General features: G+C 43.2%; 1 protein-coding gene across 2 annotated transcripts in view; it reads left to right on the top strand.

Annotated features, from left to right (window-relative positions):
- rxfp1 (relaxin family peptide receptor 1) overlaps positions 1 to 24,579 on the top strand; it is a 104,420-nt gene extending 79,841 nt beyond the window's left edge. For both annotated transcript variants that reach the window (XM_072663078.1, XM_072663079.1), the window contains 7 exons: positions 4 to 75; positions 272 to 343; positions 2,195 to 2,266; positions 4,762 to 4,991; positions 17,361 to 17,771; positions 18,547 to 18,765; positions 19,158 to 24,579. In XM_072663078.1, the coding sequence (XP_072519179.1) occupies positions 4 to 75; positions 272 to 343; positions 2,195 to 2,266; positions 4,762 to 4,991; positions 17,361 to 17,771; positions 18,547 to 18,765; positions 19,158 to 19,468 (1,387 nt within the window). In that variant the 3' untranslated portion in view covers positions 19,469 to 24,579. The remainder of the gene's footprint in view (positions 1 to 3; positions 76 to 271; positions 344 to 2,194; positions 2,267 to 4,761; positions 4,992 to 17,360; positions 17,772 to 18,546; positions 18,766 to 19,157) is intronic.
- The last annotated feature ends 1,711 nt before the right edge of the window (positions 24,580 to 26,290 follow it).

Raw genomic sequence — 26,290 nt, 5'->3', positions numbered from 1 at the left:
CAGAGATTTATCCAGCAACAGGATTGAGACAATCCCACCCAATCTCTTTGTAAATCTGGGAGACTTGTTGCAGTTGTAAGTCGTTTGCGTCTTGACAGTTTTGTCTCTCTCTCTCTTGTCATTCATATTCATGAAACTGCTTAAAAGCGATGAATCTTGAACTAGCCTGAAGTGCCTTCAACTACCGCATTGTTGAGTACCCATGAAATCTAACCTCCATCAGCCTCTGGATTCATTGTGAGTCATTTCATTTTTTCTTCTCACTTCACAGGAATATTTCCTACAACCCGATCCAGGACCTGCAAATGGACCATTTCGACAAACTGCATAAATTAAAGTCTTTGTGAGTCATTTGTGATTCCATTTTAAGCGTGAAATTTGCAGCTGTGGCGTGGCTTTCACATATAGAGGGCACTGGTGGATAAGGCAGTCATTATGTAAGGCTTCACAGTTTGTCCTCGTGTTAGGAACCATGTGCAGTGATTCGCCCGGTAGAAATTGAAGTATGTGTGCAGAAAAGTTTGACCATTAAAACCAAGAAAGCCTCAAACCTAAACTACCCATCAAAGTGAGGAAGGCCGGCTTGCGTTCTTTTGATATTTGAGTCTTGCTATGTCATCTAGCAAAGAAAGACCAGGGAAAAGTTTCAGCTACTTGGTGCCTTAAGCACACATTTCTAATCAGCTGAAATGTCTGAGTGCAGATAACGGCCGAATGGTACACATTTGGAAACCCACTGCCTCATCTAATATAGTTTAAATAAATTAACCAACAATTGTTTTGGTTTTAAAGAAAACTAAAAGAAAAAGCAATTTTTAAGAGGTAATCTGGAAATTCTGTGACGTTCAGGGGAAAATCTGTGAATATTTCATGTATGTACTTTTTTCTGAGCAAAAAAAACTAAATACATTAACTCTGTTGGTCAAACATTAGAACTTACGATTACAAACAAATTAAAAATTAAAAATTAGAAATTTATTTGTTAAACAAATTACATGTTAATTAGAACCAATCTCAGTCAGGGGGGGTCTTAGGGATTAGAACCAATATCAGTCAGAGGGGGGTCTCAAGGATTAGAACCAATCTCAGTCAGGGGGAGATCTCAGAGATTAGAACCAATGTCAGTCAGATGGGGATCTCAGGGATTAGAACCAATCTCAGTCAGGGGGAGATCTGAGGGATTAGAACCAATCTCAGTCAGGGGGGGATCTCAGGGATTAGAACCAATCTCAGTCAGGGAGGGATCTGAGGGATTAGAACCAATCTCAGTTAGGGGGGATCTCAGGGATTAGAACCAATCTCAGTCAGGGGGGGTCTCAGGGATTAGAACCAATCTCAGTCAGGGGGAGATCTCAGGGATTAGAACCAATCTCAGTTAGGGAGAGATTTCAGGTATTAGAACCAATCTCAGTCAAGGGCAGATCTCAGAATAAATGACAGAGATTAGAACCAATGACACATTGATTAGAAATCTTTGGGGATTAGAACCAATCTCAGTCAAGGGGAGCTCTCAGGACAAGCAACGCAGTGATTAGAATCATAGGGAGTCTCAAGTCATGGGGAGATTTTAAAAGAAATAACAGTGATTTGAACTAATCTCAGTCAGGATGAGGTCTCGGACCAAACAATGCGCTGATGCTCAGCAGGTTGCGAGGACTATAATGTTTAATGGCCTAAAACCTGCTCAGTTGTTTTGCTCAGAGATTTTGACCAGCATGGTTTTGATGGGCAGCATACGGTACGTGGGTGCCTGTTTGTGATGCTAGCCGAAAGCCTGTGATGCTAAAAGCTCTTTAGTGGAAAAAAACAGGACGTTTTCAGCAGTAACTACAGCGCGAGTGCTCAGTTATCTCAGTGAAAGGCCTTGGCAGACCCCTTCACTTCAACCTCTTGTTATCAACAGCACACATTCACATGAAACCCAGGCAAGAAAGCCAGGCCAGTAATTTGAGTAATGGGCTGTTTGTGTGTGCTAGCTCTCGGTGTGCTTTGGCAAATCTTTACTGTTTCTTCTCTTCATCCTAAATGGAGGGAATGCAGTCTCCTTTCAGGCTCTACATCAAAGATTTCCAGAGAACGTCTGTATCTGAAAAAAGGATGTACATTTGGTTGAGGGCAGAGAAAAAGCAGGGGTGTAGCATTTCACAAAGCGAGATCCGGTATCGCTGCTAAAAGAGAACCATCTGTCTCACAGGAGCATCGAGGGGATCGAGATCGGGAACATTCACAGGAGGATGTTTGAACCTCTCAAAAACCTGACTCACATGTGAGTGTTGCCTTTTTTTCCACCAAAATGTCACTCATTAAACTTTTATGGCTCATTGAAATAATGTTCTCAGTCACATAAAGCCCTCACTTGCTTCTCTAAGAGCAGTCTTCAGCTCCCTCGTACCCTGCCGAGACTATCTGCACCAGCATTAAGTGGATGGTTACTAAGAATAGCATTGGAACAGTCCCATTTTTTAAGGGTCAATATCAGGGGGGAAAACCTGTCGTTGTGTTTTAGCTCTTTTTGTGATATAAACATACACTATATGTCAAATGTTTGTGGACACCCCTTCTAAAGAATGCATTCAGCTACTTTAAGTTGCACCCATTGCTGCCACAGACCCAGTATACACACACACACAGCTTTTCTAGTCCATGTAGAAAAGTATTACCAACAGGACGCTCTGAAGCAGATAAGCATCAACCTATTGGCACCATGCTGCCTAATGCCAGGCGTGGGCTAGAGGGGTATTATGCCCCCCAACATTGAGCTGTGGAGCAGTGGAAAAATGATGTTTTCTGAAATGATGGATGGTGAAGCTCCATCCAGTACTTTTGGATGACTTGGGAAGTTGGGGATGATGAGGTGGGGTGGTGATCATCCTAAAAAATCCTGACCTCACTAACGCTCTTGCTGCTAAATGCAATCAAATTCTCACACCAATGCTCCTTTAAAATCTGGCAGAAAGTCTTCTTCCCTGGACAGCAGAGACAGTTACTCCAACAAAAGCAGGATAATCTTTTTAATACCCTTGATTTCAGAAGAAACAACGAATGAGCAAGCGTCCCAATACTTTTGTCCATGGAGTGTAGTTTCTCTGCCATTAACTATAAACAAAAAACAAAAATGTGCATTTTCACAGCTGTGTAACTCAAAGAACAATTGTTTGGACAACCTATCAGACTCTACATGGACAAAAGTATTGGGACACCTACACATACAGGAGCTTTAATATGACACTCCAATCTAAACCCATAGGCTTTATTAATCTGGAGTTGGTCCTCCTTGGCTCTGAGCTCTAACAGCAGCAGCAGCAGGTCTGGAGCTCTGAGTCAGTTGGAGGCTTTTCTGCACTCTGCTCTGAGCTCAGCACTCGGCCCTGACCCCACTCTGTAACTTTACGTGGTCTGACAGACACTCAGTGGACACTGAGCTGCTCTCTGTGAGCTGTTCCTCCTAAACTCTTCTACTGTTCAATAATAACACCACTCACAGCTGATGGAGGAAGACCTAGGAGGGAAGGTCTAAATTTCACCAGCTGACTTGATGTAGTTGTTGGTGCAGCGGTGTCTCCTATTACATACAGAACCACACTGGAGTTCAGTGAGCTCTTCAGAACCTCCCGTTCCTTCACTAATGTATGTAAGAAAGGCAGACTGTAGGACTAGAGGCTTGATTTCATACACCTGTAGCAATGCAAACATGTTTGGACACATTTGGTCATGTACTAGAGATAGAACACAAATTTGACATATTAGACGTGTCCTAATTTTGACACACCGCAGTATCAGCGTTATACCGCCCAATGTTTTCCCCATTGTAAGCTAAAGAGACTGCATCTGGGTTCATTCAAGGGATTATTCATATCTATTTTTTTTTGCTAAAGCTGTTCACCCACGGTTTGAGGAAACATGAATAATTTGAGGACTGGAGGAGCCATGCAGAATGAATGCACTGATATTTGTGTCTTTTGTAGTATTCTCCCATGTTCTTATCTAGGAGGACCTCATTAAAAAAAGATTTAGTCAACAACAACAAAAAAACAACAACCCAGAGATGAATAATAGTAATGATGATGAGGTTTCTAAGAGATGAGTGTTCTCTTGTTCTGGGAAAATCCAAGACTATAAAACCTTCTCCAGCTCTCTGAAGGTTCCATATTAAATCTGGCTGTACATCATTATGTCGTCCATATTCTGACGAGTTGAAGTTCTCAATAAAATCCTCAGATTGTACTCCTGCCGCCAAGACCTTTCCTAAAACTGCATTTCAAGCACTACGCTCGTGATTCAGGGGCGTTCAGACAGTTTTCAGCCTCTGGCACAAAGACAGTTTAATAAAGGAGGAGAGAAAAGATGCCTTTAGGAGCCGAACCGATCACAGACAAGACAAGACAACCCTGTTCACCATTAGTGTTGGACACAGATGGAAGTTGACTACTGCCTTTCTGACCCAACCAAGCAGTGAACACACACACACATACCATATTTCCAACTGCCTACGACCTATATGAATTCTTTTCTTTCGAAGTTTAGTGTCCTTTGTCCCTGTTTTCACTATCTAGCTAACATTTACTTCACCTTGAGTTCAACAAACTGCCTATTTTCGTTACAGTGCCTTTAAGACTGATAAACAGCGGTTAGCCTGTCATTCAAGCCAACGCTAATTTTGCATTTTTGTTTAGCTCTTATTTTATCTTCATTATAAGATTGTCACTAACAGATGACTCTTTATCTCTCTCTCTCTTTTTCTCCTTCTCTTTCTGACCTTAGCTACTTTAAGAAGTTCCAGTACTGTGGCTATGCTCCTCATGTGCGCAGCTGCAAGCCCAACACTGACGGCATCTCGTCTTTTGAGGACCTTCTGGCCAACATTGTCCTGCGCGTCTTCGTTTGGGTGGTCTCGGCCACCACCTGCTTCGGCAACATCTTCGTCATCTGCATGCGCTCGTACATCCGCTCCGAGAACAAGCTCCATGCCATGTGCATCATCTCCCTCTGCTGTAAGAGAGCCGTTAAGTCCAGCTTTCATCTTACCTTGACTCAGAGTTGGGCACTGTTCAATATATTTCACAGCTGTTGTTTTTGTAATTATTAGTCCTATTTACTTAAAAACTTTTGTGAAATGATGGTGAAAATTGTGCAATTAGAATTTTAAAAACTTGTGGTATCTAGGCAGATACAGCTAAACGTGTTTCATTGGTTGGGACTTGTGGTAGATCTAAAGTGTTACAATAACCATAAAGACAACTAGAAAGTAACAGTGGAGTCAAACAAATGCGTTCCGATTTATAACATGAACCAAAGATCCAAATGAAGAACTGTGAGAACAAAATACATGAGGAACCAAAATTCAGAAGGATGAACTCTATAAGAACAGGAGGAAGAAACGCTGAAAGGAACCAAGGTTCAAAGAAAAGAAGTCCATAAAAACATGAATGAGAACCACTTAGAGAACCCATGACTTCAGAAGAAGTAGTTCATAAAAAACATGAAGGAGAACCACTGAGAAGAACTAGGCCTTAAAAAACAAAGCTGTGAAAGGAAGGATCACTGAGAGGAACCAAAAGTCCACAGAAAGAATTCGAGAAAAGCATGAAAAAGAACCACTGAGAGGAACCAAGACTCAAAGAAAAGAAGTCCATAAAACAGGAGGGAGAACCACTTAGAGAACCCATGACTTCAGAAGAAGAGGTTCATAGGAACATGAAGGAGAACCACTGAGAAGAACTAAGCCTTAAAAAACAAAGCTTCCTAAGTGTGAAAGGAAGGATCCTTGAGAGGAACCAAAAGTCCACATAAAGAACTCCAGAAAAGCAAGAGGAAGAACCACTGAGAGGAACCAAGACTCAAAAAGCAAAGCTTTCCAAAAAATAAGGAAAAAACACTAAGAGGAACCAAGACTCAAAGGAAGGACGTCATAAGCACATGATGAAAATCCACTGAGAGGAACCAAGACTGAAAAAGCAAAGCTCCCTAATATCGTTAACATGAAGAACCACTGACAAGAACCAAGCCTTCAAAGGAACCATCAATAAAAAAACACAAGAAAGAAACACCGAGAGGAACCATGACCCAGAAGGAAGAACCCCATGAGAACATGAGGGAGAACCACTGAGAGGAAAGAACCAAGACTTAAAGAAAAGAAAGATCGCCATAAGAACACAAGACAGAACCAATAACAAGCAAGCAATAACAAGCAAAGCTTCCTACGACCAAGAAGAAGAACCACTGACAGGAACCAAGCCTTCAAAGAAACCCTCAATAAAAAAACACAAGAAAGAACCGAGACCCAGAAGCAAAGCTCCCTAAGACCAAGAAGAAGATCCATTGTGATAAGCCAAGACTAAAAAAGCAAAGCTTCTCAAAACAACAAGGACAAAACACTGAGAGGGACCAAGACCCAAAAGAAGGACGTTATAAGAGTATGAGATAGAACCAATGAAAAGAACATGAAGAACATGAGGAAAAAACACTGAGAGGAACCAATACTTCAAAGGAACCTTCAATAAAAAACACAAGGAAGACAAAGAAGAGGAACCCCTAGGAGGAACCAATACCCAGAAGGAAAGCTCCCTAAAAAGAGGAAGAAGAACCACTGAAAGAAAGCAGGACTCAAACTGGGGGCCCATTTTTAGGTCTAAAGCCAGTAGGATGCAATTAGGACTAGTTAGTGCCAATAGTTGATTTTAAAGCATTTTCAGAGAGATGAACCTAGTGGCCGTTCCTCAGACCATGTTTCTGTTGGATCTTTGGCTCCCCGTACAAAAATGAGTTACCTGCAGGAGCCTAAAGGTGGTAGTAACTTCAGTCTCCTGTAGATGGAGCTGCACAAGGATGATCAGGCTATACATATCTGTGGGATGTGCAACAGGATTCATAAATTGCAGTGAGTGTCTCATTGGATGCATGGGATACGTGTTCCAAAGCAGATGGTAATGATTGGCTAAACGGAGTGATTGCATTTGGGCATGCCAAAGACCGTAGTGTGAAGGACGGAGCTAAATCTGCACATGGACAGTCATACTAGTACAGGGAAAAACAGAGGCAGATTAATGAGATACACTCATACCTTCATGCTGACTGGGGAGTACTTATATGGTGGTTAGTAGTAGACTCCTGCTCGGCACGTAGCACCAGACTACGAAGCAAACCACATACTGCTGGTACAAACTGATGGCACAGCCAGGTTGGTACAGGTGGGGTCGTGGTAGGATCTGGGATGTTGCCTAACAGCAAAAACAACTTGTAGCTCGTCATAGCTAATTACACCTGCAGTCCTGGTTTCACACACCATTTACACCACAGCTCAGCAAAAGGTGTCCCTGGTGTGCTTAAGAGGATGTGCAAAGTTTCGCACCTCCCTGCTGTGTTCCTTAATCTGTGTAAAAGTACATTTGCAAGCGCTAAGGTCAAAGCAGAACTGAAGAGGGTTCCACAGAAAAGCTCAAAAATAAGTCACAAAAAATCACTTTTTCTGATGGTTTAGATGTGTGAGAACTTTTATATCATCTGCTCGATTACCTACTGCGCCTGTCTTCTACTATTCTCAACCCAGCAGAGGTGTTCAGCCTTTAGCAGTTCATTATTGTAGTCAGGTATATTTAACCTCTAAGTAAAAGGTGGGTGGTGTTCTTGCCAGTTTTTACACAGTAGGTTGGAAGCCTGAGGGCAGCTCGTGTTCTACAACTGCATTTCATAAACAGTGGACTATACTTAGCAGATATACACTCCTCAAAAGATACCTGCTACAAAGGGTTTTTACAAAGGAGTCTTGCCCTGGTAGAACCACTTTTGGCTTCCTAACATAGAAGCTCTCAAATCATTCTCCAGGGACCACCAGACTGTCCAGTTTTCCAACTTTCAATACATACCTGGGTATAGATGGAGAATGTGACCTGTTTCTAGATGCCTGATGACCAGTATGACAGTATGGCAACACATAACCTAAGGAACCATGTTTGAAAAGGAGATATTTGAGAGTGTGGAGGACCTTCACATTATGTAGAGATTCTTTAAACACCCTTTTAAAAGGTACTTCACACTCACATATTTACAAAAGTGCTTCCCCAAAGCACAATCCATTGAAAGGAAGCAACCGTGGACCTTCTGACAACATACGTTAACTTGTGTATTTATTTTTAGTTCCCCTAAAAAGGGTCCTCAAGGACCCCTAGACTGTTCAGAAGTTGCAACTTGGCTTGGTTTTGGATTTCCAACCAGAATGTGACCAGTTTCATGAAGACCAAAAAAGCAGATTTCTGAGATCTCTGTGAAGAACCTTCAGATCATGTGGAGGTTCTTTACACCTCATCTGCAGAAATGCTTTCCCAAAGAACCATCATTTAAAAACCACCAATATATTTTAGAAGTACAGACCCCCCAGACTGGACAGGCTTTCCTACTTGGTGGGAAGTGTCCTGCTTTTGTATCCCTGAAGACCAGTATGATGGTAGGGGAACCACTTCTTTAAGAAACCACGTTTGAAAAAAAAGATTTAAGTGTGAGGAACCTTCACCATCTGAAGGTTCTTCAGCTACACTTTTAAAAGGTTCTGCAGACTCAAATCTTCGTGCTTCGCCAAAGAACGATCAATCGAACTGTGGTTCTTCTGTGGCTTTGTGCAAGGAACTCTTTTTTTAGTAGAGCTTCCATGTTCAGTTCCCTGAAGCATTGGTTCTCAGACCAGGCCACAGTGCACCCCAGATGGGCCAAATTTCTGCTCAGTCCCAACTGTGGAAATATGTGGACTAAATGGGGAGACCCTATGGACCAATTTGAGAACCTTTCAACTGAGTCATTTTTAAAAGACGTACCCCTTGAAAGTTCTTTAGGGAATCAACGGTGGTTGGCTCCAAAGACCCCCCCCCCCCCCAAACACACACACACACCTTGACACAACACATATACTTTGTCTGGATTTCTTTTCAAGCTTTGGGGATTTCCCTCATTTCTTTTCAATCGCCATGTTGACCATTGGTATTTCTTTTAAATTGGACACTTTTTGTTGTTGGTTTCTATTAAAGTTTATTCCCATTTTTCAAGCTTGCTCAGCAAACACACACTCACTTACACACACTTTCCTGCGTGCTGGGGGTAGTTGTTCGTGAAATGAAAAATTGCTCTTTGATTTCGACTTTTTGATACACTGCAAATATCGACATGTATCAAATACGCAGCCACAGCATCTGCATGCTGCAGAGAGCCGGGGTTGAGTGATGAAGGGTCCGGATCAGATCCGGGCACTTGCTGAAGTGGAAAGCAATTCCCGAGAGTTTCTTTGATGTCTACATCATGCTCAAATGTAATAATTGATTTTTTTCTCTATTCATGGTTGAAGATTAACATGTAACCATGTGGCTGTCTGTGGAGGAGAGTGCTCCAAGTGGTCCTGTTCGCTTGGTCAGGCGTGGTCGAATGTAACCCAGAGGCAAGAATCCCATCAGAAGGATGATTGTTTAGGGCATTGGGATTGAGGAAGGCACAGAATGAAATTTCAAGCATGGAGTGTTATGAAGAAGCACAATCCTACCACAAGAAAACAAACAGAATCGTTCAAAAGCACTTTTTGTATGATGATGCATCGCCTATGGAAGCGACGATGGAGCCACTGGGCCTTGAGTGCAAAGTCGAGCCTTAGAAAGAAACTGAAGTACTGAGTAGATCCAGAGCCTACGTTTCTGCTGGTTTCCACCCTCTCCACATATTTGCACATTAAAGTGCATTAAGCAAAATTATGCAGCAATCTTACCTCAAAAAAGCATATGACTGTAACGGGACAATGGCGTCTCTGTCATTGCTACCCCAGACCCCAGAGTCAGATTTTTGGGAAATCATGTAATATGACAGGGATTCATTGAAGTCCTCCCAATCTAAAGTCCTTTAATTGACCATATAAACCTTCCAAGTCTGTGAGTCTGAAATTTCTACTCCCCACCACCACCACCCCATCTACTCAACCATATCTCATTGAGGGTGTTTTCACGCCTGAACTCGTGTACAAACAGTAATTGCACTTGGATGCGGACCAAAACAACCGCACCGAGACCCCTAACCTGCCCGGCATCATACCTGCAGCATTTAATATGACAATAACAGTGTTAGCATTGCTACCACGGCATGACCATTGCCATTATGGTGTTGGCACCGCTACCATGCCACCTGTTGGCCTCGATCAGCATCACTTCCACAGCATTAGCATCCTTTCTGTGGCGTTAGCATCTTTACTGCAGTATTAGCATCATATAATCGTGCCCAGGATCGCAGCCACAGCATTAGCATCACTATCGCACCAGTATGCCGGCCTCGATGCAGAGAAAATCTTAATATGTTGCCTCGCATGAACATAATAAAATAAAGTGAGGCCATCAAATAGAGACCATTAGAAGCTTCTCCTTTCTCCTCAAGCTGAATTCCAACACCGTGCCAGTATTTACGACAGAACACATTTGTGGACAGAGCGTGGCTAATTCAATTAGTCCCACAAAACTAACAAACCGGCACTGTCCACAGCTTAGCACTTCTCTCAGATGAGATTTTAAACTTGGCAGAGCGGATAGAACAGCATCTGCTGCCACAGTTGGAGGCATCATCATGTGGAAGGTCGCTGCCCTCTCATATGCATAAATAGCAGGGCCATTTCTGATCGTTTGGTGGTCCTGAGCCAGGCCTTCTTAAACTTCTTTGAGCCGAGGGCCCCTTCCTGTGTGAAAACCTTTCCACGGACCCCCACAGATTTATTTTATGAATACAGTCGAACCATTCAGACGTTAGGCACAGGCAAATACACACCATCGTATTTACTGAGATGGGAGTGGGAGCTCGTCTCCAGTGATGGTGTGGCTTTAGTCTTTTCCACTCCACTCAGCTGCTAAGCACCCAGACTCACTTATTCATTATTTCTCCTCATTCTTTTGTTTAGCTGATGAGAGACATTCCAGTCTTCATCTTATGGTCATTAATCTTCATGTACTGCTCAGTGAACTGGAAGTTTAGTTGCTTTTAATGCATTTTCAGAGGGATTAACCTAGTGGCCGTTCCTCAGACCATGTTTCTGTTGGATTTTTGGCTCCCTGTACAAAAAATGAGTCACCTGCAGGAGCCTAAAGGTGGTAGTAACTTCAGTCTCCTGTAGATGGAGCTGCACAAGGATGATCAGGCTATAAATATCTGAGGGATGTGCAACAGAATTCATAAATTGCAGTGAGTGTCTCATTGGATGCATGGGGAATGGGTTCCAAAGCAGATGGTAATGATTGGCTAAACGGAGTGATTGCATTTGGGCGTGTCAAAGGCCATAGTGTGAAGAAAGGAGCTTAATCTGCACATGGACAGTCATACGGGTCTACCAGTAGAGGCAGAAAGATGAAACTGATGGACAAGGACCACCGGCGGGTTTCACAGCTTGTGAACAAAAATCACTTCACTTCCAGGCAAGAATTGCTTCTAGAAGTCAATGCAGATTCTTCCCAACCAATTCCTGAAAGGACACTCCACAGGGAACTGCATTGGGAAATCCATCGGTGGTCCTGGTCCATCAGTTTCATCTTTCTGCCACAAATCTGAGGAGAATTTCCTGTACACTGGTAGACCAGTATAACCCATACGCTTCCATACACCTGTATATTCAGCCACTACACTATGGCCTTGGGCACGCCCCAATGCAATCACTCCTTTCTGCCAATGATTAACATCTGCTTTGTGACCCATTTAACACACATCCATTAAGGCACTCACTGCACTGTACCACCTCTTCTCAATCTATGAACTGTCAGGGACCCAGCGGCATAAACAGTATACTGCTTGGGTGCCTTTCAACCATCGCAATCATCACTATTCTGTATTCTGAATGAATAATTCATTTATTTTGATCAAGGTAAAAGGCAGTAGAGGCCCTCAACCAGCAATCCACTCAACCTAAAATCAGAGTCAGACAACCTATTCGGCCTATGAAACATTGGCAGGTTAATACGACACAAGCCAATGAAAGTAAAGTCGCATCATTTGAATTGGATTTATGCAAATGATAAGCGAATTTTGCCGGCTGACGTCCAATCAGGTTGTTAGAATGTGTTCCCCAATTCAATCTTTACCAATTCCCACCCTGAGGTCGGGTCTTGCCCCCTCATTACAGTGCCATTCTACAGAACCTGCCTGTTCTGTTTACAGCGTTCTTCAGATTGGTGGCATTCTTCATCTACATTTTGTAGATGGTTCTATAAAGCTCTAAAATAGCCTTGATTACCTTTAAAGGGTCTAGGAAGCTTTCTCAGAACTACATATACGTCAAATTTCTACCCAATTTGGAAAGCCACTTACTCAATCCCTGTTCATGTGAACTCCCTCTATCACTAGCAAAGGATGAAGACTAGCACGTTTTCTCCAATACATGTGAACTCAGGACTGCCATTGATGCAACACACTCTGAGGAAAATCGCCAGATCCACAGCTCTGATTCAACAGCTAACAGACTTCTCTGCTGGTCTCTGCTGACCAGCATTACAGTAGAAGTGATGTGGGGATGAAGTGTCATCAACCCTCTCCTGAGAGAGCAAGGACAATTGTGCTCTTTCTGAATCTGGCTGCTGATGGCAAGCAGCATGACCCAGGATTCGAACCAGCGATTCTCGGATCATGGCGGCAGCAGTAGATAGAATAAGTCCAGCATTCTCTACAGTTTGCTTCGTTGGACTTCTGGCTATGACATCGCCAGGGATTGAGTTTAAGATCTCCCAATGATGGGGCCGACTCTCAGATGGCTGTGGGACTCTGGAGCCCAAGATTGAAATGCTACAATAATAAGGCGGTGGATGGTTGGCATGGAAAGCAATTGGCTTCACTTGAAAACATATGGACTGAATATATATTCAATATATATAGCATTAGTCCTCGCTTCCCACATCTGTATTCTCATTCAGCTTTGCTTTGACTCAGAAAGGCTGGAGTTAGTTCTGTACAGACCCATCAGCAGAACCACATTTCGAGCCAGTTGGATCTCAGTGGACAGGCACTGGCTTTTATCAGAGTAAAATCATCATTATTTAAGGGCCACCTGTTTCTCTTTACCTAGAATCCTGTGGGCCTTTCCAGGTACATGGTAGCAGGAGATGTTTGATCTCAGCCACGTCATCATTTTGTGTTTTGTATAGTAAAAGCTCTGCCTGGAGTGCTTTTCATCCTCATACATAAAAAAACCCTGTACCATAACAGCTAAGCTGCTGCTGCGTACACGATCAGCATCTTTCTAAAGAGCGTTTCTCAGTGTTTCAAGGCATCCTGCTCGGACTAGAGAGGCACCAGCGGCAGCACTTTTTAAAAGCAGAAGCGTTCTGACTATCTTGGGGCCATTTCCTGTGGGATTCTAAGGAAAATATGAGCAGGAGGGGGAAAGAAAGGCCCTGGGTCAATACAACCTTAATCGTATTTAGGCCAGAACATTGTGAAGCCTGTAGACACATGGGAGAGAACCTTCAGTGTTCTTTTCGGGCTCTTTTTGAACCGTTGTTCTTGAGGCTGAGGCTTCAAAACCGCTGAAAGCAGGGGTTCACTGTGTCAAGCCATGTTAGACTGATAGAGTGCTGCTTGTTCAGTCCTTTCAGCCTTCTTTGCATTGCTGACCTGGCCTACATACTTTTAGCAGAGCTGGAAGCAAGAAGGCCAATAGGGTTCAACTGATCTAGTAAACTTTGTTGATCAGATAATAACTAACTATAAGGCAATAACTTTTTCACACAGTGTCACATGATGGACGTCTTTCTTAAATAAATTGACAAGAAAAGACAACCATATTCATCATTAGTGTTGGACACACTAGTGATCAAACACACACAGTGACAGTGAGCACACATGCTTGGGGAGGGTGAAGGGCCTTGCTCAATGGTGGCAACCGTGGCAGCTTGCTGAGCCTAGGTATCGAACCCACAACCCTATTATTAATAGCTCTGGTGCCGTCCCCTTTTAATGTAGATTGCACTGACAAGCTAACCGGCTAAATTGCTGTACAGGTAGCTAACACAACAGCTCTGTCCTGTCCCCTCGCCGCTGACGGGAGTCCATTTGTGGTTCGCTGCTCTGCGTCTACCCATTGGATCCTGTCCCGCTGTATAACCCCAAAACCCCACCCCCATAAATCTTTGCCGTGCTCCTCCTAACCCCTTTGTTTTTTTCCCTCCCTCTCTTTCCCATATACTGAGATGCCCAGTTCTGTTCCATCCTGGTACCGCCAGACCTGGCTCTCCACTACCCTGCTGCCCGCTGTCCTGCCTGGGGCCTTGCATTGATTTATCCGCACCTCACTGCATGACTGTTTATCTGCATGAACTTTATCACCTCACTCACGTTTTCATCTCAGTTTGATGGCACATTTATTTATTTTTTTTCTTAATTCAGTTTTGTTTTGTTGTTGTTTTTATTCCTGTTTATTATTTTACCATCCGGTGTCGACCAGAGGAGGATGGGTACCCCTTCTGAGTCTTGGTTTCTTCCTCTCGATCTGACGGACTTTATCCTTGCCACTGTCACCACTCCCGGATCTCTGTAAAGCTGCTTTGTGAAAACATTCATTATATAAATATAAATAAATAACATTGAATTGAAGTGAACAGAATACTGCACTGTGACACAGGTACACACAAGTCCACAGATTTAGACGAAATATCACCTCACCTGTTCAGCAAGAAGAAATCCAACTCAGCATCACTTTAGCTCATCAAGGCTTTCAGCTCTCGTGCTTTCGCTTCCTTACAAAAGCCTAGTCTCTGTTAATCCTGGGTTTAGCGAGGACTCTGTGGCACTCTCTTTTTTCTTGCCAGCTCTCTTCAGTTGTATTTCTGCGATTCTCTGGTTTGACAGTGTTTGAACCAGCAGATGAAGGCTGTTCTATTATAGAATATAGAGTAGCTCTTGTACAGTGGGGCCAAAAAGTATTTGGCCAGCCACTGATTGGGCAAGTTCTCCTACTTGAGAGAGATGAGAGAGGTCTGTAATTTTTATCATAGGTACACTTCAACTATGAGAGACAAAATGAGGAAAAAATCCAGGAAATCACATTGTAGGATTTTAAATAATTTTTTTTTTGTAAATTATAGTGGAAAATAAGTATTTGGTCAATAACAAAAGTTCAACTCAATACTTTGTTGGCAATGACAGAGGTCAAACGTTTCCTGTAAGTCTTCTCCAGGTTTGCACACACTGTAGCTGGTAGTTTGGCCCATTCCTCCATGCAGATCTCCTCTAGAGCATTGATGTTTTGGGGCTGTAGCTGGGCAACACAGACTTGTATTAGTGCCATTAGCAGTGCTGTGGTTGCTTAGCTATCCAGCAAACGGTGCTGGATCCTCATTTAGAGGCTGTGCATGTGATGCAAGTACGTAAAGACATGTGACCTGGCCAGAAAAACTCCCCCCAAAATCCTACCAGACCCCTCTGTTTTTAGAATGAAAATATTAGACGGTGCAGGGATGGTCACGCAGCACACTGGTACCATTTAAAACAATATATTGTCCTGTTTTCCCAGTCAGGAATACTACTGCTACTACTTTCAATTTAAACAAAAAATCGTAATTACTGCTTTAAAGAAATTAGAAAATTAGGGGCGAATACTTTCAAGTCTACACAACCAACTTTAAATATTTTCAGAACCATAATCTCTGATGTACTGCCCAGCAATAATGCTCATCTTCTAGTCATGCTGTAACAATGTCCAAGCACTTCCGCCCCTGGCAGTCCAGCCTGGTTATGCGTATTTTCGCTGCTTCAGCCTCTGGATGTCATGGGAAAGTAGCAGCAGTCAAAGATGCTGCCTCAACTCATTTTCAACTCATGTGCACCTGCTGGATGGATGCAGGGCAGCCATTGAGAATGGCAGGTTGGAAATCGGCAGTTAGGCGCATCCAGAGCAAGCTCAAGACTGCTTTTAATGAGATGTCCTACTTGGGAATGGATATCAGGCTCTCTGTATGCAGGGGCTAGCTTAGAGGTAATCCACGTCCTTCCTGGAGACGCCTTCATGACATATTGAAGACAGCTGTGCAAGGGGCTCGAATGAAACCGGAATACATATGGCTTTAAAAAGATGTCTTTTGGAGGTGCGCTCAATCAACAAATAGCGAAGATGCTATGAAGTCAGGCTTGAGATAAGCTTTTTTTTTTTAACGGCATATTAAGTAGCTGATTAAATCAGTAATCAGTAACTTGTGATTGTGAAAGATTGTAGACTGCCAGTAGTGGAGTCAGATTATGCTCCAATTTTCATATTTTGTTATATATTGAAGCATAAAATGAAGCTAATGAAGCAAACCAGTGAACACCTCCATTCACCCCTACCCTGACTTTATTGTCATACGCACAAACTGCATTGACATCCATACTTGCATGTCCTTTATCACACTACAGACACAAGACTATGCATCATCCCCCTTGAAAGTCATCTGGAAAACCTGGATTACTGATTCTACCTTAAAACAGCAGCTTCAGGATCATGCTGATGCTCCACTGACTGTAACAGGGGGAGTAGCATCATAGAAAAATGGCAGGTTCACAATCAGCTGTTAGGCGCATCTGGAGCAAGCTCAACACTGATTTTAATGAGATGTCCTACTTGGGAATGGAGATCAGGCTCTCATAGCTCAAAGCCTGATTTGTTTGTTTGTTTGTTTTTTCATAAAAAATATCAGAAATCTGAATCAGATCAGAACCAGAAACACTTTATTGATCCCAGGAGGGAAATTACAGTTGTTACAGTTGCAAGCGTTCGCATGAGAATAAACACTGTATTAAAAGGAAACACTCTGTAAATAAATAAAATATTAAAAAATAAACACTCGATAAATCTCTATAAAATAAAATTAAATAAATTAAAAAACAACAAAGAAAGAAAAAATAGAAACACTTAAATAAAGTACTTATATTTAAATTATATGAATATAATAAAGTGGCATATTGATAATAACTGAAAATGATTGCACACATTAAATTGAATTACAGTACTATTATTATTGCACATAGACACAATTACCATATCTGAAAATACTAGAAAATACCAATTCTGACAAGTACACCTTCAGCCCCTTCAAGTATTCAACCCTTGTAGACTAGCATGTAATAGAAGCACCCTTTGCTGCAATACCAGCTTCCAGTCTGTTGGGGTCAGTTCTACCAGTCTTGCTCACCCATTCCCCCTGGCAGGTTCGCTCCAGGTTGTTCAGGTTGGTTAAACGGTGCTATGTAGATTTTTTAACACCACCACAGATTTGAAAGGGGTTTGAAGACCTTTGCACAACCCAGTACATACGCATACTACCCAGCACTCATGTACAAACTCATGAATTTCCATAAACCTGCACCGAGACTTACCCTGCTTGTTTCCTGGGCAGGTGCTGATGGTTTGATGGGTGTCTACCTGTTTGTGATCGGGGCGTATGACCTAAAGTTCCGCGGAGAGTATAACCGCCATGCCCAGGCATGGATGGACAGCGTGCCGTGTCAGGTGGTGGGCTCTCTGGCCATGCTGTCCACAGAGGTGTCGGTTCTGCTCCTCACCTACCTCACCTTGGAGAAGTACATCTGCATCGTCTACCCCTTCCGCTACCTGACCCCTGGACGCCGACGCACCGTCACCATACTGGTAGCCATCTGGATCCTGGGCTTCGTCATTGCTTTCCTGCCTCTGGTGTGCAAGGAGGTGTTCCGGAACTTCTACGGCACCAATGGGGTGTGTTTCCCCCTGCACTCGGAGCAGCCAGAGACCGTCGGAGCCCAGATCTACTCCATTGTCATCTTTCTGGGTGAGTGAAAAGCAACTGATATTAGGGCTTAGTTCACACAGAGCCGCAAATGGGATTTCTCTGGCTAGACCGTAGACCCACTCGAAGCGTCAGGTGCTAAATTATGAAAAGTAAAATGATTGGCCAGACTGTGTCCAGATATCTGAATAGGCCTGGACCATATCTAAAAATAATCATACAGTATTTTCTTGTGAAAGGCCGCTGAGGTGTGTTTCGAAGGTGTCTTGCTAACCAATTTTGTCCGCTTCCAAAAAATATAGCTCTGAGAGCGTCCCAGGTCAGGAAAAGAAAGAGTTGCTGAGCCCTCAATTTGTTTGGTGCGATAAAGGTCAAATTGAGAGCTGCAAAGGCACACAGAAAGCACCACTCTTAACTGATGCAAAGTCCAGTCATCTCTACAATGGACAGTAGAAGGTGTGTTGCAGGTATACTCCAGTCCAAATCAATGCTGGAGTAAGCCTACCTTAAAAAAGATGGAAGGATGTAACCTCAGATATCCAGGTTTGGAGGTTTAGAGACACGATGCTGGGACACTACAGACACTAGTAATCCCTGTGATCTTCACAAGCCCATAAAAAATCCAACAAGGGTTCACACCAGATCTGCTCAGTCGAGCATAGCCCTTTAATATCCATTGGCAGTAAGTGTCTTTTTGAGAGATGGACACATGGACTTTCCTGAGTGACACCTGTGTCTTCTAATGACCGGATGTACTTGTAGAATTGCAGTGCATTCATTTGCATTGTCTTTTAAATGAGGTCTTGTTTCTCCATAGGCCTGAACCTGGTGGCGTTCCTCATCATTGTGTTGTCCTACGGAAGCATGTTCTATAATATCCAGAGAACAGGGACTCAGACAACCAAATACAGCAACCACATCAGGAAAGAGCTGACGATAGCCAAACGCTTCTTCTCCATTGTCATCACAGACTCACTCTGCTGGATTCCTATTTTCATCCTCAAGATCTTATCACTTATGGATGTGGAAATCCCAGGTAAGTGCTTTATCAGGGGTTCTTGGTGTCGTTCAGGTACACTCGGTTCTGTCAAGTCAGCTGAGAAATGGGACACAGTTTGAGTGTGTCGTTTATCAGCCTTGATGAGTGTTTATCTATTGTGCTGAGGCCTGTGTCCACTGACAATTCCCTAGGCAGCTGAAGCAAACCTATATTTCGGATTTGGATATTTCATTCTCTAAGGCTGGGTACGCTTGGGCAGATTGGCTGTGTGCTTCTCAGAACAACTCAGAGCAATGCCTCAATGCTGAAATTGCCCGTTCAAGATGAACCTCCTAAATGAGTCTAGACGTACAGCTCCAATCCTTTAATCTGCTGTTGGTTGCTGTTCAGACTCAGACAAAAAGCTCTTTCTCTGTGTCTTCATGCAGGAACCATCAGCTCATGGGTGGTCATCTTCATCCTGCCCATAAACAGCGCTCTAAACCCCATCCTCTACACACTGACCACACGACCTTTCAAGGAGACCCTCTTGCAGGTGTGGACCAACTACCGACAGCGAAGGCCACTGCTCAGCAGCCACCCGGCCCACCTGCCCTCCTTCACCTGGCAGGAGATGTGGCCACTTCAGGAGAACAGCCAAAACCTGGCCTCGCCCGAGTACCTGGCGCACCCTTCCGAAATGTGCTTCACCTCTGGAACGTCCCAGCTTCTACCCGCAGAGGACACGAAAAGGACATGATGCTTCATGGAAGGATCCCGCCGACTATGCCAGCTCACAGGCCCCTTGATGCAATGCAGACTCCTATGTATGGCCATCACATCCAAGACCAGGCTCCAAACCCGAGGCTGTCAGAATAAGGAGTGTGCAGAACACTCGCATCTTCGCGCTGAATTCATTTGATTGTTCTCGTGAGCCTTCTTTGAAAGGCTTGTTCAGGTTGTTTACGATCACATGACTGCAGTAACGATGGAGGCTAATCAGAAGCCTGCGTTGAATAATGGACACCTCGACTGCTAAGTGTTTCTTTGTCAGTCCATCCTCATGCGTTTGACTCTTGTTTGTAGTGTTGACTTGCATGTGTTTTGTCCATGTCTGTAAAGAGTGGTGTTCAGTTGTTGGGTGGTCAAAATCTGCAAGGATGTTCTGTAGCCCTGTGTTCCTCTCATTAACTGTTTTTATTTAATTCAGCTCACGAGTCTCATGAGGTACAGATGCATAGCATAACTACGACTGTTGCTCTGTGAATATATATATATATAAATATACAGGATACGGGCAGATGTTTCCGTACAACTGACATTAGGCAAGGTAGTGTGCAAAAGTCTGAGACCACCCTTCCCTTTATTTCCAGTCAAAGTGGGCAGCAAGTATAAACCGTTGATTTTTTAATATCAAGAGAAAAACATATTTAACATCTAATTCCCCCAAATCCTCAACAATCTCAATCTAATATCAGATGTTTAAGGTTTTAAATTTGAGGTCTTTCCACACCTCCAAATTTCGGTCATAGACATTCAGACCCATTTTCTGCATCTCAGCATCCAAGACCTCCCAAAACACATTCACTGATTTTGAGGTCTGGCTCAGTCCCTGGCTTGGCACTGGCTCGGTGTGTGTGAACTGATGAAAGACTCGCTGAGTGACGAACATCTAGCAGGTTTGATATCTGGACCTGTCAGCGACCCTGAATCCAGAAGTTAGCTCAGCGACTAGCTACAGCCAATGAGAGCGCAAGACACAGGGTGAGGAGAAGAGCAGGGGTGTAGTTATTCAACATCAATAAGCATAGATACAAGTAAAGCTCCTCAGTCAGGTGTTCATGTCCTGTACTGTTAAAATCATAAGGTCCTTGAGGAAATTTGGAGGTTCTTTAATTTGAAACTGTGGAGGAACCACTTAAGGTGCTGTAAGGAACCCGTAAGGTTTTTAGCAGAAAGGATTCCTTGACGGTTCCTCAGAGCAACTTGTTGAAAGGCATGATCTGAGCGCTCGCTGAGTGACCCCCTGACGAATATCTAACCGGTTTGATATCTGGACTGGTCAGCGACTCTAAATCTGGATATCTGAAGTTAGCTCAGCGACTAGCTACAGCCAATGAGAGTGCAAGACGCGGGGTAAGGAGAAGTGCAGGGGAGTTATTCAACATCAACAAGCATAGATACAAGAAAAGCTCCTCAGTCAGGTGTCCATGTCCTGTTCTGAACTATATGATCCTTGAGGAACTTTAGGAGGTTCTTTAATTTTAAACTGTGGAGAACCTGTGAATTTCCCCCACTGTGGGACTAATAAAGGATTATCTTATCTGAACCTCTTAAGGTGCTTTAAGGAACCTTTAAGAAAAGGCTTTTTAGAAAAAAAGGGTTCTTTGAAAGCTCCTCAAAGCACCTAGTTGAAAGACTGGACCTGTCTGCGACTGGAAATCCGGTAGTCTAAGAAGTGTTGTGACTGGAAGTTAGCACAGCGACTAGCTACAGCCAATGAGAGTGCAAGGCACAGGGTCAGGAGAAAGTGGGGGGTGGAGTTATACAACATCAACAAGCATATATACAAGAAGAAGAAGCTCCTCAGTCATTTTCTGCTCTGTCTCTTTCACCCATCCATGCTCTTTTCTCTATCTTCTGTGTACTTGTATGGCTCGTCTCTTATGAAGAAGAAAACTGGTCTAGCACCTGTTCTTGAGTGTGTTTTTGTGACGAAGCGTGTGTATGGAGATCAGACAGACTCGTTGCGGGTTCCTCCTGGAGAAAGATCTTGTAGTTTGTGACCTCATCTCGCTGATCAGTCCTGTAGTGTCCAAACCACAACTACAAGTTTAGCGTAGGGTGAAGAGTACAACCATCTGATGACTCTGACTCAACAGCCGGGTAGTGTGTACATGACCCGAGGTGGTCAGTCCATTTTCGTTTTCTCAGTAAGATCTTCTTGATCAGTTCTACATCCTTTACGTCATCTTCTCATGGCGGAAGGATGGACAGAAACACCTGTGGATGTTCTTAGATCTGGAGCGGACGAGGGGCTTAATTGTGTGAAGTGGGGGCCGTTTTGATGGTCAGATTCTAGGCGTCCCATTTTGTCTGTATCTTCTAATCATTTTTGAGCTCCTGTTTGGGGAAACTCCCTAAAACTTTCTCCTTCATTTTATTAATTATTTGTCTGGAAATGAAAAAAATGAATGGTGTTCTCTGACATTTGCACGGTACTGTTTTACCTACAAACATGACCCGAACTTTGTCTAGCCGTTAATGTCCTACACTGTAAAAGTATAAGATCCTTGAGGAACTTTTAGAGGCCTGAGGTGCTTTGAAGAACCTTCAAGAAACGTTTTTAGAAGAAAAGCGTTCCTTGAAGGTTCCTTGAGAAATTCCTCCACAGTTTTAAACTAAGAACCTCCAAGTCACTCAAGGATCTTGTACTTTTAACAGTGCACAGTGTCCTTGAGCCTTTCAGCATATGCCATTCCATACTGCTATGTGGCAAACTGTGTATTACTCCATACCAGCATTTCCTTCTGTAGTGGACGGTAGACTGCTGTGTGTGTACTGCTTCACAATGAGCTCCCTGCAGTAGACAGTTTAATAGAGTAGCCGGAGCATCCCCAAGGTGTGCCTACACTTACTTCTAAATGATCTGTGAACTGGTTGCTTAGCTATAATACATTTTTTGAACTGCCTAATGAAAGGAAGTTCATTTCAAAAAGGTGTTAAGGACGGGAGGGTATTCCTTACTGTGCATAAAACCTGCTTATAGTCAAAGCGCTGTGTCATGCAACATGTTCAGCTCTACAAAAGCAAAGAAATGGCAGATCTCACTGGTCCTTAGGTCTGGGTATTGAGATTAGGGATGAACCGATCTGGCTTTTTTAGTTCCGATACGATACATAAACTTTGCATATAGCATTCTGATTTAAAAAAACGTATACCTCACCATGTGGGAGAGACCTAAGGCATTAGGATTGACTTAAACATTACTTTATATAACATAACAAATGAACACAAATATATTAATGTACTAAATTGCCATTTATCTTTTATTTATTTGCACATGTAGTGCAGTCTCACGCCAACAAATTAAAGTGAAAGGATCAATTTCATGGATCAGCCTAATTATCCGATACCCAATCCACCTAAATTGATTAATATCGTGACTGATTTCCAATCCTAATATCGGATCGGTGCATCCCTAATTGAGATGTTTTATGAATAACTGAATTATTTAGGTAAGTAATAATACTTACTTAATACCTAAGAGCTAATACGCTTGGAAAATCAACAAACTGTGCTGGACACTGGTTCTTCAGGATCGTAGATGAAGCTGAAGAACCCCGATCTAGACTCTATCTGGATGTCTATGCTAATTCAGGAGCCTGCATCAAAGTAAAAGTATTAGTATTGGTATCAAACCAAATAGTCTGATTATCTAGCAGTACTGGTCAAATGACAAATTAACGCATGAAGTTACACATTACTCCTACAGGAGCTTTTATGACATCCCATTCTAACATATCCCACTCTTTATTCATTGTGTATTTATTTATTTTTGGAATTAATAAAAATTTCATGACAAATGGGTCCAAATCATGGACACCAACATGAGAACCAACAGTCTGCCACTGGGACAATGCTTTTGTTACACACTATACTCACGAACCTCTGGTTTTACCAGGGTAGAGGAGTAACGTTTAGCTTTTGGTTATCTCAAAAATATCTCAACATTGTACCAGCAGGCGGGGCCAAATAAGATTGCCTGAAAGTATCAGGTTCCAGTTCAGCACCACCAGCCTTTTAAAAACAGTGAGCTACACTTCATATAAGATGCCAGTAATAGGACGGCATCTCCCCAGGGTAGCGTCTGAAGTGTAGTTTACGGTTATTCTGGCAGTAAGTAAGAAACATAAGGCTCCCATTCATGAATTACATGGGGCGCTGTCCTCTCCAGATGGTCTGGACCGCCGTCTTATGCATTGTATCACCACTCACAATGCATTCTGGTCCACGTTCAGCTGATGTAGTGAGCTAGGATGTTTACTGTAAATTACTAATGCATTGTGGGAGATTATAGTACCCTCGAAATCACGTTCGAACTCCACTTTACTTGTCAAACACTGGCCGACATGCTCATGAGTGCCCTAATGCATAAGTAGGGAGCCACTTCGGCCACAGCCTTTACCACAATAGTGATTAAAAGGATGAAAAGATGAGCTTGGTTTGTGTATGGTGTACGCAGTCCATCATCCATTAGTACACGACTCTGACGTTTGGAGTTCACACCTTCATCCCTGGATACGAGGTTTTGCCCCCCGACAGCAGCGACATGTTTACGACTGTGTTTATATACTGTGTAGTAGAGTTCGTACACTGTAAGAGCGGACGGATCACTGTGATTTTCACTGGGACTCATCACGGCTTGGCGGTCTTACTTTCTTGGCGCTGAATATGCTTTCATCTCCGTACTTTTTAACAGTTAAGAGCAAGAGGTCAGGAAGCCATGCATTAAAAGTGATGGCTGATGAATTGCAGGAGTAATTACAGCAGGTTTCGGAGCCGGGAGTGGAGAGGCTCATTGGGGCAAAAAGCTTTTGAATGTTGGGTAACTCTGCTTTGACGGCGCAAGGTTTTTTTTTTAATGCTTTGTCTGGAAACGTGGCTGTTGTGTAAGTGACACGGTATAATTACTGATTAAAAACCATTAGTGCCACTCGTACAGAGCGCGCCTGTTTCACGGGGAAGAGTGTAATTCATATGCGTGACATTTTAAATACATTGTGTTTTTCAGTGTCGTCAAGGACCAGACAGGGAACGGTCCTTATTTTCTCATGTGACACTTTCCGAAACTGTGGAACTCATTGTTCACTGATGTTACTTTTGATTTTTTAAATGCGAAAATAAATGTACACTCAGAAAAATGTTCTCTTTTTGTAATTCTGTGTTTCTTGCTGCTTCTTTTGTCTCTTTGTTATGATTGAACCACAATCAGTCAGTCACAAATATGTAAAGTAATAGAGTACAGTGTAGTTATTAGTTATTAGATTTTTTTTTTAATTTAATATCAGTTTATTTAACGCAGAGTTTGGGCACCCCAAGACATTCACGCCTCCAGAAAACCTGTACCAAAGCCTTAGGCCTTAATTAGCTTTTAAGGGCTATGGCTTGCTCTCAGGCGTCCTTCGAAAAGGCCAGGAATTTTAAAGCTCTGTAAATACTCTGACTGCTCAAAGCTGGTCCCAACAGCCCATCAGCAGCCACGAGCCCCTCTAAGCAGCTGCCTAGAACTCTGAACATTCCCAAAGCTGGGATGATCCTAAAGCAGGAGAAGCCTATACGAAGATCAGGTGGCAATTTCCTCAGTTCATAATGGAATTAATAAATGGCAGTTAACCAGAACGGTAGAGGTGAAGTTCAGGTCTGGTTGCTAGGTATTCAAAAGCCACATCTGTCTGCAAAAGACCTTCAGGAAGATTTAGCAGACCCTGCTGTTCTACTGTGCAGCGACACCTGCTCAAATATGATCTTCATGAAGACATGGAAAGGGTTTTCCTATGTCCTCAACACAAAAATCAGCAGAAGTTGTCAAAGAATACCTTTCCAACTGTTAAGCATGGGGGTGGAGGGATCATGCCCTGAGCGTGTGCTGCAGCCAGTGGCACAGAGAACATTCCACTGGAAGAGCGATTAATGGATTCAATTGTGGCCACCAAAGCTGAAGATGAAGAGAGGATGAGCTTCTACAGCAGGATTTTACAACGACCCTAAACACTCCTCAAAATCCACAATGGACTACCTCAAGCTGAATTTTGGAAAATCATGGAAAATCTGTGCACAGACCTCCAAATGGAAGTGCAGGGAGATGACCCAAGCATCTCACAGACGATTCGGTGTCCCAAATCTCCCAAATAAGAACTGATGGAGTGTTCACACCTGCCCTTTTTAATCCAGTTAAATCTGGACTCTGGTTCGTTTTTACCCTTTGGGCAGGTCAGTAAACAGTAATCGCTCTCGGATACGGCCCAAAACAACCACACCGAGACGCACCTTGAGAGGACGTGGTCTCGATCCGGTCTCAGACGAACTCGGGGGGCTAAACGGTTCCAGTATAACTGCCCAGATAATTAACATGACTACAGCTGTGAGCAGATGCCATCTCTCCCTCTGCTCCATGTTAAACTTCACAGAGGTCTGCAGCACTAGTCCAGAGCACAGGACCTTCTACCTACATTTACTTTCCTGCTCTGCCCCAGACAGGTCTGACCAATCAGTGGAGAGAATGTGGTTCTGATGTGGTTTGTTGTGATTCATTTTGGTGAGCTTGGATTTTCCCCTGTGTAAAAAACAACAAAGCCCAGGGGAAACGCTCCAACTCCTCAGCTGATTCGGACCAGCCATAGGTGTGATAACGGCCTCGTTTACAAGCTGTGATACCTGCCGAAGAGGCTGTGCCTAGGCTGTGTTGTGGAACTCATTATTTCTTAATTACAGTCACTTTCCAAAGGGAATTAGATATGGTTAGATAATCACTGTCAGGTAACGCACCGAATTAACGATAACACATTTTCTCATGGTTTTG

This window comes from Salminus brasiliensis, chromosome 19, assembly GCF_030463535.1.
Source record: "Salminus brasiliensis chromosome 19, fSalBra1.hap2, whole genome shotgun sequence".
NCBI lineage: Eukaryota > Metazoa > Chordata > Actinopteri > Characiformes > Bryconidae > Salminus > Salminus brasiliensis.
This window is presented reverse-complemented; position numbering and strand designations above follow the sequence as displayed.